At 36.0% G+C, this 13,829-nt stretch overlaps 1 protein-coding gene across 10 annotated transcripts in view; it reads left to right on the forward strand.

Moving 5' to 3' along the window:
* Window positions 1-13,829, forward strand: part of LOC128868373 (uncharacterized) — a 68,440-nt gene that overhangs the window by 46,961 nt on the left and 7,650 nt on the right. For 9 of the 10 annotated variants that reach the window (XM_054110393.1, XM_054110387.1, XM_054110386.1 and 6 more), the window contains 3 exons: window positions 2,280-2,421; window positions 3,642-3,715; window positions 9,209-9,786. In XM_054110393.1, coding sequence (XP_053966368.1) covers window positions 2,280-2,421; window positions 3,642-3,715; window positions 9,209-9,407 — 415 coding nt within the window. In that variant the 3' untranslated portion in view covers window positions 9,408-9,786. Of the gene's footprint in view, window positions 1-2,279; window positions 2,422-3,641; window positions 3,716-9,208; window positions 9,787-13,829 lie in introns of those variants that run through there. The other variant, XR_008455107.1, reaches the window with a different exon arrangement.

Below are 13,829 nucleotides of genomic sequence, written 5' to 3' on the forward strand. Positions count from 1 at the left end.
AACTACAGACTTGTCAGAACACTGCCATTAGGACTGTGACAAGACGTCTTCTAATGCCACCACTACAACAGTTACATGACGAGGCCTGTATGCTCCCTATAAAGGAGCATAATGAACTACTCAGCAAACAGTTCCTGTTAGGGTGTTACCGCAGGTGCCACCCATGCAGGCGCCTACTTGAGCCTAAGCCACCTCCCAGCCATGTCCAGAGGCACCTCCTTAACTACGCGGACAAGATCCAGGACAAAACAGACCGACAATTACTGGATCGAACAGAATAAAGACAGACAATTAATGACATTCATCGACTCTTACTACCTTCTTAAGCTCCCGACCACCAAATGCCGTCGTCAGAGTCCAACCACCACCCATTGCAGACGAAGAGCTCCAACTTCCCCGAGAGTCCCGCGTAACCTTGGCACAATTACGTTCTGGATACTGTAGCAGGTTAAACTCCTACCTATCCAGAATCGACTCCTAAACATATGTCCGGCATGTGAAGGCTTCCCGCACGACACTAACCACCTTTTCACGTGTCCCATCAAACCCACTCATCTAACATCCCTCTCCCTCTGGACCCAACCTGCCGAAACAGCAAGTTTCCTGGGCCTACCGTTAGATGAGCTAGACGAAGACGACCGATGATTACACTTCACTGACTGGACAAAGTTACTGCTACAACAACAATTCATGAGGGAGTCAAGCAGGCCCAATCTATTTTGTCTCACAAATGGACCGATATACAATTTTTTACCGCCTCCGAATAGCTAATGGCTTTTACATATGAGAAACTTTTCCATACAGAAATGCCTTCCATGGCCAATGCCAGTCTCTGCGGAGGTGCGAAAAAATCGTTTAATATCTAATGTAGAGTAGATGCAGTGTAGTGTAAAGTAGATGTATTTGTAATATTATCTATTATTTGCTAACGCGCCGGCTGGGTGCGCAAAGTGCCGATACAAATAAATTCCTTTCGGATCGATTTGCAGCTTTTGACTCTATCTGCTGCCGAGTAAGCGACTCGGCAGATGTCGTGACTTCGTCACACAGCTTCGTCTCTATATTCCTTTTGGCCAGAGCCTTGCGGATTCCGGTCTAGGGACATTCTGCTGATGTCAGTCGCCGGTTTACTGATCGTATGGCCTATCCTTTTCCACTTTCGTTCACGTATTTCAATCTCAACCGCTGTTGTTGAATCCGCTGCGGACCACGTTTCGCAGCCATACAGCAGTACAGACTTCACATTCGAACTGAAAATACTTAGTTTTGTTCTGGCGGTTCGCTGCTTATGGTACTTTGCTTTTAGGCATAACGAAGAATGATCTGGCTTTTGTTATTCTGTACATATTGTCAGTATTAACGCCACCGTTAGGGGTGATGTGGCCATCTAAGTAGACAAATTTGTTTATACTTTCAATGGGATGTCCGTGCATTGAGGATGCGCAAGGTCGAGTGTCATTAATGGCCATAGACTTCGTCTTTTCAATGTTAATACCCAACCCAACGCGATCTGCGTAGGTAGCCACAACATCTAGTTGGCGTAGCATGTGTCCCCATTGCTGTGACAGTAAATCAACGCCTTCATTATAATAGAGATCATCAAGAGGTTTCATACTGTTTGGGTTCCAGAGGGTGGAAATTTGGTCCACATACGATTTGTCGGCTCAAATGCAGCTTGTTGTCTACATAACTATCAATTTTACCGCTGATTCGGTTAAGAATGACTTTCCAGAGTACTTTGAGTGTTACATACAACAGCATGATTCCCATCCAGTTACCACATTCAAAGGGGCATCTTTCTTAGGGACGATCAGCCACAATTGCTTAGCCGATGCTTTTTCAAATGCAGATTTTGTCATTAAACTATCAAATTTCATTATTTGTACTAGACTTTTAAGTGGTGTGAGCTTAAGCTGCTACAATTTCCCAAAATAAAATTCCACCTTAATCTGCAAATAGTAAAATCATGCCAACATACATTTACATACAACTACATTTTTTATAGTTAAAGTTTGAACATTGAAGCATTTCCGTATATGTATATATGTTCACGTACTTACCTGCATACATATGTAGATTGCCCTTGGTGATGTCTGAAATAGATCTGCAAACATTAGAGCTAAAGTATACTTTGCTCTTCTTTCAATTCACTATAATCCAGTTTACTCTACGGCTGGATAGAAAACACATCATTTTATTCCTTTAACAATACTCATACTATACATACAATAATTTACTATAATATATTTCACATTCTTTTATTTTCAATTTCCGCTTAGATATACTGCCGCTCATACTCTGGATCTGTACAGCGAAGTAGCTGCCATATGCCGTCCACCGTTGGTGTTGGCGCCCAATGAAAGTGGTGGCTTCAAGAAGACACAAACGCCAGCAACAGGCTATATAATCAGCGTGTTTAAGGTTTGTACATCCATGCATACATACATACATACATACGTACATGCATACATGTACTATACACATATACTTAAGAGAGTGGATGAACAGAAGACTGGAGCGTAATACCCCAATAGGAAATGGTAGATGAACTACTAAGAAAAAATTATTGAAAACTCGAATCACTTCGATTTCAGCAAATGTAGGTATACAGTGGCGACTAGTGTAAGGTGGCATAAAATGAATCACTCTATCGCAAGATTTATAATTTTTACAAATGGTGTCAGTCATATTTGAAAGGAATCCCATAAAGTGTAGATTAGGTTAGGTTACGGTGGTTTCCACTCTCCATAAGGGTGTAGAGGGACTCACTTAGGCCTGAAGACCTATTATGATATCACTTATTTAGGCTCAAGTATTCACCTGTAATTCTCAATGTGGAGAAATCACTTCGTGCCTTTAATAAATGTGGAAATATTGTTGACACCCGCGGATCTTAACTCTACCAGACATCCAAGGAAATATGATGTTGCGTTCTGGTAAGACCGAGACAGTGGCAGAGAAGTGCTCAACACTCGTCACTTCCTCCTCGTGTTTGCAGCTGCGACAGAAACTATTAGAGGGAAACCCATTACGTTTCCATGTGTTCCCTTTTAGCAGTGTCCGGAACTAAAGCAAGGTCGGGCTAGCTTGATTAGGTACTTAGTTCTGTTTCATCATCTATTGTTGACGTGCGCGATGCAGACCGACCTTAATCCAGCGCTTGTGGATAAAGGGATATCCACTTACTAGGCAGAGCTCACTAATTAACGATTAGTTCCTCTCCTAGCCAGCTCATCCCCGATGCAATTTGCACGAATGTCTCTGTACAGGTGTCAAGTGAAATGGTCACCATAAGCTTGCATGCTTGGGTTTTCAATCATGACCTACCAGTTTTCTCAAACTCTTTCATACATCCATGCTTCCGAATACAATTCAACTACACATGTTCAAAGGCACCAAATTTCCCACAGGGTATGCACCAGATAGTATTTGCATAACACTTTACATAGCCATATCAAAGCAACTTGAGTTATCTCTTAATTTAAATATATCAGAAACTAGGTTGTTGCAAGGATTCATTTGTTTTAAGAGAAAACAATATTGAATTATTTTTATATTATTATAATCTTTTTTATATGACGAAGTGTGTGAAATATTTATTTTTCTTGTACGTGTATTGATTGTTCGTTTGTTTGTTTTAGGTTTTCGAAGGTGATGATGGTGAACGGTTCGAGAAGAATTGGCTGTACTGGACGGGGGCACGAATGTTGTATCGGTGAGTGAAAGTCTGTAGATGAACGACTTATAAATTAAAGCGCAATTTTCTCATGCAATCTATAAAGTGCAGTTTACTAAAAAAAAGATAGCTAAGACTAAATCAAATTTTAGTAAAAATTACTATTCTAATTAAGACTTACTTTGGCCACTATCATGGCAAAACAAGGAAAGTAAAAAACGAAAATTGACATACATAAATACTAGAGCTTAGCTTGAGTTGCTACCGGGGTAGTTATTGATAGGCAATGGGTGACCTGCAGACACATAAATATAATTGGCGCGTGTGTGTGTCTTGATGTTGTTCCACAAATGGAGGGACCTACAGTTTCAAGCCGACTCCGAACGGCAAATATTTTTTACGAGGAGCTTTTTCATGGCAGAAATACACTCGGAGGTTTGCCATTGCCTGTCGAGGGGCGACCGCTATTAGAAAAACGTTTTTCTTCACTTTGGTCTTTCGCAGAGATTCGAGACATGTAAAATAGAAATTCGAGACGATTAGTGACAAAGAAGGAGGAGAGGTATGTAATACATGTATATATATATACATATAAGAGCCACAACAATATTCCTCCATTCGATTCCAACAGAATAGATCTTTTTCAGCTCGTTCCAGCTTTTGTCCGTTTTCTTCATCTCTGTTTCTAAACTCCAGGTCAGCGAAGGTCTAACTCTTTGTCGGTTTCCTTGTGGATTCTCTTCAAAGAGTGTGTCCAAGCCAGCCCCATGTCCTTTTCAGGACTTCCCTTTTTATTGGAGTTTATTTGGTATTACTCCACAGGCTGCTGCTTGGTATGGTGTTGGCGCAGAAAATGCGAAGCATTGTCTACGGGCAGCGATTTATAAATACAAGAAGGGCTATGGGGTAGAAGATTCTAAACATCCAAAGTTCATATGGTGACAGGGCAAGTAGCAATCACTCTCAGCACGACAGAATGCTGAAGTGTTTAGCACCACAGCACTACTAGGACGGCTTTAATGCTCATAAAAATGACATAACGAGCAATGATTTGCAACTGTTACGATTTCAACATAAAAACTTAGCTCAATAAGAATTTATCAAGGATATTCAAAAACTAAAAAATACCATATATTTACAATTTTGGGCTGTCGGATATATTAGGCAATCAGAAAATAAGCAAGGAAGCTGCATATTTGGGCTGAAATATGAGGCTTTAAGGGGTCCCGGTGGTCTAGAGCTCGAAAATTTCGGGTATTTTCAGGATTTTTTTCTTACAATAAAAAATAAAAAACAAAATTAAAATTTTTTAGGCTTTTTATTTAACTTCTTTTACATACAAAAAGGGGCCGTTCAAGTATTACGTAAGCACTATGGAAGGGTGGGGGGGTATTTTTTTTGCTTATTTTGGATGACATGGGGGGTAGGGGAGTCTAGATGATGATTACGTCATCAGTAGTTATTTAGTTAATATATTTACACGAATGGCAACCCTCACATTATCTATGCTTGAAAACGAAACGCATTTTCGGGGATTCCCGCAAATATACACGCATACGCGATTCGGGGAATTACCGCGCGCTGTTCACTTGTCTAACTTTCTTCTGTTAGTGTATTGTTTTGTTCGGATACAACTAACTCAACATTTGTGTTACCGTTGATTTCATTAGCCAAAGTTTAACGTTTAAATCAGATGTCGTTTCAAATAGACAAATCCAAGTTATACCAAAAATTGTTTGAAAGTTTTAAAAAATCTAAATATATACAAAAGTTAGTTAACGAAGTGTGGCGAAATTATAAATTACAAGCAAAGTCCGACAAGGAACTAGATATCATTGTATCTAAGAGAATTGAAGAAGAATTGCAAACGGCGACTAAGAATAAATCCAATCTACTACATTTTTTTTCAAGGTGAGTGACGAAATCATTTTAGGTACCTATGAGTACTAGAAATATTAAAAATTTATGCGAATTTTGCAATTTCCCTCTGGGGGGAGTTGATAGACGTAAATGACGGGCTATGGCTTTAAATAATCTTTAAATGCAGTTTTTATTGCATACTTTGTATTTACCTATGTAGCTTAATAAGAGAATCTTTAGCAGAACCAATAGAAAGTTTGTACTTTTCGGCAACGACTACCTGTAAACCTACAGAAAAAACACAAATTATACAGCCAGCTTCAAATATTAAAAAACAGGAAGAAGAGAAATGTGAAAATAATGAAAATGCAGATAAACAGAGAGCAAAACCTTCTCAGGAGGCTATGAAAAATAAGATTGCTCTACTCGAAAAAAATCTGAACGCTTTGTATTCTACCAGAGTTACTATGCCAAGTCGTGCTGAAGTTGATAAACAGATCATTAAGTTGCGTGAGGAAATAAAAACAGCAAAACAGTCTTTAACCAGGAAGATTCAAAACGCAGTTGCCCAGAAGAAACACAGGGATGGTATGAAAAGAAAGTTAGAAGATATTTGTCATGAAAATCCAGAAATAAAAAAAATACTATCTCTGAGGGATTCAGTGGGACGTCCTAATCTTGAAAGCAATCAACCATCACTATTGAAAACAATTGCGGATATAGCTTTATTTGGGAGTGCAGCAGATGTTAGAAGACGAACGGAATCTATTCGCAGCGTAAAAACTCTTAATGAACTCACACAAGAATAACGTAAAAGAGGATTTGACATTAGTCGCAGTGGGACATATCTTCGTTTGATTCCCAGAAAGTCTAATTCTGCAGAAGGACGAAGACATGTATCGACAGTCCCTATTAAGCTTATTCGGGCTCAAACTGATCACCACAAGATCCACTTAGATATGAAGTTCGCTGAAACATCAATCCATTATTTAGAGAACATAGCATCCATACTTGGACCAGATCAAGTATTTTTTATATCTCAAGATGATAAAGCTCGAGTCCCTATTGGCGTAACTGCGGCAAATAAGCAAGCACCTCTTCTAATGCACATGGAATATAGAATCAAATTACCTGACCACGATTGGGTAATCGCTGAGCGTCATAAATTAATATTATCTGTTTACGGTGGTATCAAAATCACTTCCAGTATGCTAAGGCCACCGCAAGCCGTTGGATATTCTGGACCAACATACATCGCTATTCGAAGTGGAAAGCATAGTTCATCTACTGCTAATACTCATGCTCAGGATTTCGAGACCCTTCTCGAACTTGAAGAGTTTCGACCATTAGCTAAAACTGACCATGGACTAGTAAAACCTGTGGTAATCATGACGGTTGATGGAAGACCAAATGAAAATCCGCGTTATGAAAAAGTCATTGTTTTTAGCTACCAATGCTCCTGGAAGAAGTGCGTACAACAGAGTAGAGCGCACAATGGCTCCTCTTAGTCGGGAACTGGCTGGTTTAATATTGCCTCATGACCATTTTGGGTCTCATTTGGATGAACGTGGCGTTACAATTGTTGAACATTTAGAAAGATCTAATTTCGAATTTGCAGGAAATGTATTAGCTGAAGTATGGAGTTCAATGGAAATTGATGGCTATAATGTTACTGCAGGTCAACAAGATGTTCCTGATTTTCCAGACATTAAATGGTATTCAGAACATGTGCGTGAATGCCAATACTTGCTTCAAATTGTAAAATGTAGAAATACAGAATGCTGTCGTCCAAGATGTGGCCTATTCAGATTACTAGATAACAAATTTCTTCCACCACCTGTAAAAATAAAACAAACAGATGATGACTTAGTTTTGGATGAAGGAGGGCAATTTCTTGATCTTCCAGTCAATTTAGCTCTACGCTTAAGTGCTTCACTCAAAGATGTCCTGCAAATGCCCTACGATTTTTTTGTCCGACGGTAAAATTGAGGCTATCAAGTCGAACATGCAAAACATGTAGTCTTTATCATGCTTCCATCAAGTCACTAAATCGTCACATCGAGAAGATCCATAAAAAAGCAAACACGCACACTGATAGGAAAGTAAGACCTGCAAAAGTCGCTGCTCGTCGTGCTAATGAACTGATGTGCATTATTCAAAATTTAGAGCACCATGATGTTGAATGGCTCGATGAGAACGACGAAGACATTCCAAAATCGGATTCAAGTGAGCAGATTCACAACACTGAGCAGCAATCCAAGCAAACCAATGTCATCGAAAACTTAGAATCATGGATTCGGGTTTCATGGGCTGAAGACTGCTAATTTGAATTTAATATGTGTACCAAAAATTTAAAATAAGTTTGTTATGTTCGTAAGATTATAATATTTTTATCCCTTACTCTATGTTGAATAATAAAATCTAATCTCTATTCTAAATCTATTTTCTTATTTTTAAAATTATAATTATAAGATTATAATTATAATACAATATAAAAAAAAATACATTTTTTAATTGAAAAATGTTTACGTAAGCATGGGGGGAGGGGGTAAAAGCTTTGCTTACTTTTGCTGACAAGGGGGATGGGGGGGGTAAATAATTGTAATAAATCTGCTTACGTAATACTTGAACGGCCCCAAATGAAAAAAAATTTAATTTTAATAATTTTAAAAATTGCGCTGAAGTTGACCCTCCCCAAAAATTGGACTTGGATGGTGTTGTCCATTTTAGCTCTTCTATTTATCTGAAAAAAAAAAACCAAACAAATTTTTAATCAGTATGACTGTAGCTATGTCCCGCTACTAGAATAAAAAAAATTGATAAAATGGTGCAATTTTGAATTTGGCACTCAAAAATTCGTTTTTTTCAGTTTTTTAATAAAAAAAATACAAAATAATTGAAATAAAATTATGATTCTAGTACGGGCGATAGCCATTGATGTTATGAACAACATATTAAAATTTCAGACGATTCGGTTGAATAGCCGAAAAAAGGAATTTTGAGATAATTGAGTTTAAAGTTTTGAGAGTGGCCGAGTGACGAATCTGACTCTACCTGCTAAAACGGCTGTAGAATCGGAAATACTGGGAATATCCTTCCAAAAATGTTGCAGTATATTCTTAAAAGCCTATGCTTTTGAAATATAAAAAAAATAGATTTTTTGGAAATTCTAGACCACCGGGCCTGAGGTTCGTTAGGTGGGCTGATCTTTTATGATACCAGGTTCTTTAAAAATTGCCGTATCGCAATTGATACTGGACATGACAAACTAAATATTTTACCCGGTTCTAGTAAATAGCTACGATGTTATAAAATGAGAATCTCAAACTTCCTCGTTGCTAAAATGAAAAGAGCGAGGCGTTTGTAACACACAATAGAGTGAGGTGATCTGATTAGGATACTTAACACTTGTTCCAGAAATGGACAGATCTACAGTTTCAAGCGGACCTCGAACAGCAGAATTTTTTATGAGGAGCTTTTTCATGGCGGAAATACACTCGGAGGTTTGCCATTGCCTGACGAGGGGCGACCGCTATTAGACAATTTTTTTTCTTCATTTCGGTTATTGTAAAAAATTACAATAGTACATACATTTTTGAAATTTATTTAAAAAAAATCAATCGGAGCTTCAGTGGGAATTAACCAAATATTTTCTTTATTTCCCCCCAAAAGATATTTGCCACGTGCTGCTGGCCTACGTCGCATTGCACTGCATAAAAGCACTTCACAAAGAGGTGATAAAATGTATTTGTTGGTATGCGAATGTGCTGACTTGCTCAAGGATATCTCTTCAGCTGCCTTTTTGATTCCTGCATTGCGAGCGCGCCTCTGCGGCTATACAGGACTTTACAAGCCAATACAAGTGTTCTAAGGATAAGCATAAAAAGCAACATCAACAAAAATAGCAACCAACCGAGTATAGCGGCTAGAAAACTGAGGCACAAAACTAATGGATTATGTAATGGACTTATGTAGTATGTAATGTAATAAAACTCGAGGAAGTAACAAAAAAAGTGAAAATCGGTGAGACAAAAAAAAAAAAGAAACAAAAGAAAATGTCAAACGAAATTAAAAAATTATATTTATTGAATAGAACACGGAATTAATATTAAATCAAAAGTGTGCACTAAATCCAGCGAAAAAAAATATCATAAAATATACAAAAAATCCCAGCTAAGAAAGCATCTGCAAAAGTGTAGCAAATTGCAAGATTATAGAAAATGCAAAAATTAAACAAATAAAAAAATTCATTTACGTAGTCTCAAACTTTTTTGAACAATCAGCTGTTAGAATGAAAATAGATGGCAATAATGGTGGTACAATTTTGAGATACATGTGTAGGAATGCATGTAAGTTTAGCAAGAACACGAAGCATATGAAATAAGCATATTTTTTATATACTAAATAATTGAATCAAAATATATAAATAAGAGAATTAAAAAATTTAAAAATTGAAAACTAGCGATCGAAAATGTATGCATGAAAATACGTGTAAATAATACATATTTACATACACATGTATGTATGCCATTTTATATCCGCTTGAGCAAACCAAAACTGTGCAGTAGTAAGAAAAAAATTAAAAAAAAAGCTTTAGTAACAAATTTATAAGCTCTTTCACTATACTAAACACATACAAATACACACACTGTTGTTAGTGCATTTGACGATTCTTATATAATATATGGAAATGTTTCCATTGTGAAAAAATGAAAGACAAATTTGGAAATTTGATATTTCCTGAAAGCGTAAACAATAACAGGTGCCAAGTGACTGGGTAAGGTGAAAGCAGGTGGGCAGAAATTAGTTTAAAGGTATTTCATAAAGGTTAAAATTTTTATTTTATTTTATATTTGAAAATTATTTTATAATTGAAAGCATTTATTTCTGATTTATTTTATTCTGAAGTTTTCATCTTCACGTACACATTTTTTCGACAAATTTTAATGACACTTAAAAATAAAATTTTTAGCGATAACAGCAAATCATATTTCGAAAAGTCGTATGGCTGAAAATGTTTTTTTTTTTAATATATTCTGAGTTTTCGCCACTGATATTTTAATCCTTTGGGGACGAGTGTCGGCATATAGTCGCCCAAGCCGTTTTACCGTTGCGTACGCGTATCGGCATTTAGCCGCCCAAATTAGTTCGTAGCTATAAGGCCCGCGACGTCTGTCGTTCTGAGCGATAAGATACGCATGGGTATAGTAAAAGAGTCACGTTTTCATTCAAAGACATTTAGTCCAGTCAAAAGAGACAAAAAAAATAGCCAACTAAGTAATTTTAGGAGTATGCGAGTTTATGGTTTTATTATGTAAAACTCATCACTGTGAACTTAAATTTGAGTTTTCGGGGTCGGGGGTTGTGTCCGGCGGCCGCCATCTTGGAAATAAGGGTGCAACTGTTTTTTGCGATTATCTCGTGAATTTCGAAAGTTACGAAAATTTTGTTAAATACTTTTTATTGTAAAATTATGTGGATTGTTTTAAAGCGGATGGATGAATTGTTTTAAAGCGTAATAACTAAATTACTAATTTTCTTGAATTGAGTCTTATTTTGCTTAAAATTTTGCCTCACACCATAAGTGTGCTGACTCACCACACCCCTACACTATCTAACCTTTGGACAGAGTCACACACAGCCCTAACCCCTAGAAACCACCCCTATCATACCGCGAGCAGGCTAACCCACTTAACCGCAAGCAGGCTTACCCACAAACTCCATATTTACATACTATTAATCCATATATTTCAGGCCCTCAAATCCAAGAAAATTAGTAATCGACTATATCATGTCTATGTTATCTTAATCGATTTTCAGGTGTAGGAAAATTTCGAAACATGAAAATTTCAAAATGCGATATCTCTGCGAAAAAAAATGATATTTGAGCAGACAAAACGCCATTTGAAAAAAGAAGGCTTGTATTTAAAGATGCCATCCTTTAATTTTGATGAAAGAAAACATCTGCAAGGCTACATAACCTCAAATATGGGCAAAAATGGTGTTTTTTGCACTTTTAGGTTAGGATATCTCGAAAACCTATCAGCTCTGGTAAGCAATTCTGAGGCCAGATTTGGATTCAGCGCATCATAAACCTTCGGAAATATATAGTCTTGCTTCTGGGTCTGAATGTTGGTTAAATTTTGTCGGCCTGTGTAATCATGTACACGCTTCGCTAATGTATTGGTTGCTCCGCTTAGCAGCTCAAAATCATACGACTAAATAAAGATAGCGGAAAAAACTTGTAGACAAAAATGTTCACAAAAGAATGCTCTATAAAAAAGCTCTGATGTATATTTTCCATAAAATCAATAAAAAAAAGTTATTACGCTTTAAAACAATTCATCCCATAATTTTTCGCGTAATTTTGTTTATAACTTTTTTATTATTGTATTAATTTTACAATAAAAAGTTTTGAATGAATGTATTTTACAAAATTTTCGTAACTTTCGAAATTCACGAGATAATCGCAAAAACCAAGATGGCGGCCGCGGGACACAACCCCCGACCACGAAAACTCAAACTTAAGTTCACAGTGATGGGCTTTACATAATAAAACCATAAACTCGCATACTCCTAAAATTACTAAGTTAAATCTTCTTTTGACTGGACTAATTAGGGGCCATTAGCGATGAAGTCTTATCTTTCTTATAATGTAAACTTACGATGTGAGATGATGGTAGAGTCAGAACGAATTTCAGTTCTTCGATTCAGTCTCTTAGGGTCACTGCCAGAGGAACCACCAGGATTTTTATATATTTTATATTTTATCTCACGCACGATGGTTAAGCGATCTAGAGATGATACGTTAGATAGTGACATTACTTGCCGTCATTACAATGCCGGAATAAAAAACGTTTACATAAATACAACCACACTTCTTTTTTTTTTAATTTAATTTGTTTGTTTATAATTATTTTTTGATTTTATGAAAAAATTTTCTTGTGTTAAACAAAGCCTTAGTTTTTATAACGTTCAACGTATTTATTTTCTTTACTGCGTATTCCAATACCTCTCGTCCTCAACGGCGCTCGCTCATCGGGCGGATCTGTCCCCAAAGGGGTTACATATGTACGTACATACATGCATATCCAAGTATCTATCTATCTCTAAGTTGCATCAGTAAATTCGAGTATCGATATTTTTTATCAAATAATATCGATAATATTCGTGAAGTTATCGATATTTATCGATTACGCTATCGGCATTTATCGGCGAAGCAGTAGATATTTATCTATTAAGTTATCGGTCGCTCTATCGATTAAGTTATCGAGTGCGTTATCAATATTTATCGAGTGCGTTATCGATATTTATAGAGTGAGTTATCGATATTTATCGATATTTATCGATTAAGTTATCGATATTTAACGTTGATATTTTTGAGTTTTCGAGTTTATGGATATTTTTATTACTTTACTTATATTATATATTATTATAGGTATATTTTACGAGTATAATATGTTGATATTTTTTCTAAAGTAATTCGATATTTTTTGACAAAGGCATCAATATTTTTGTCGGTAACGACTTTGATCTCAATATCCCGAGGTTATTTTTTATATGAAATCTAGTTTGTTTTTTTCGTCTATGTAACTGCTTCGCGAAATCATGAAAATGCTTCTGTTTGTCTTTTGCTGACAGATTTGAAAATTTTGTTGCCAATAAATACTTTTTAATAGCTTCTGATTATAGATAGAAATACTGATGTGTCGAAATAATTATTCATTGATTCATTTATATATTTCATGTATTTTAAATTTGTTTATGAAATTACAACTTACATTATTTTTAAATACCGCTGCGTTAAACGTAGCTTTTATTTAATTTCGAAACTAAATTAAATTTCTTTTTTAATTATGTTACTAAGTTATTGCGTTTTCTCAACGCTTTTCTCGTCACTTCTTTATCACATTTTGTCAAAATTTGTGACTTGCATAAAAAGTGAAGCTACTCGTATCTCAAAATATATGCATAAATATCGATATTTGTGTAATATAATCGAATATTCTTGGTTAAGTAATCGAAAATTAACTAATAAAATGAAATGATAAACTGCGCTTACATCGTTTCTCGGTTATTACATTAAATTTGTATCAAAAATAGGTACACTTAATGAAATAAAAACTATGGAAAATAAAATTTTGTATCAAGAAAATGAAATCAGGAAAATTTATTATACATAAATATCGATATTTTTGTAGATTAATCGATATTTTTCACAAAGTAATCGAGATTTAACTAAATCGGTGATAGGTGTCACCTTTCAATTGTTACACTAATTTTTTATCAAAAA

This window comes from Anastrepha ludens, chromosome 6, assembly GCF_028408465.1.
Source record: "Anastrepha ludens isolate Willacy chromosome 6, idAnaLude1.1, whole genome shotgun sequence".
Lineage (NCBI taxonomy): Eukaryota > Metazoa > Arthropoda > Insecta > Diptera > Tephritidae > Anastrepha > Anastrepha ludens.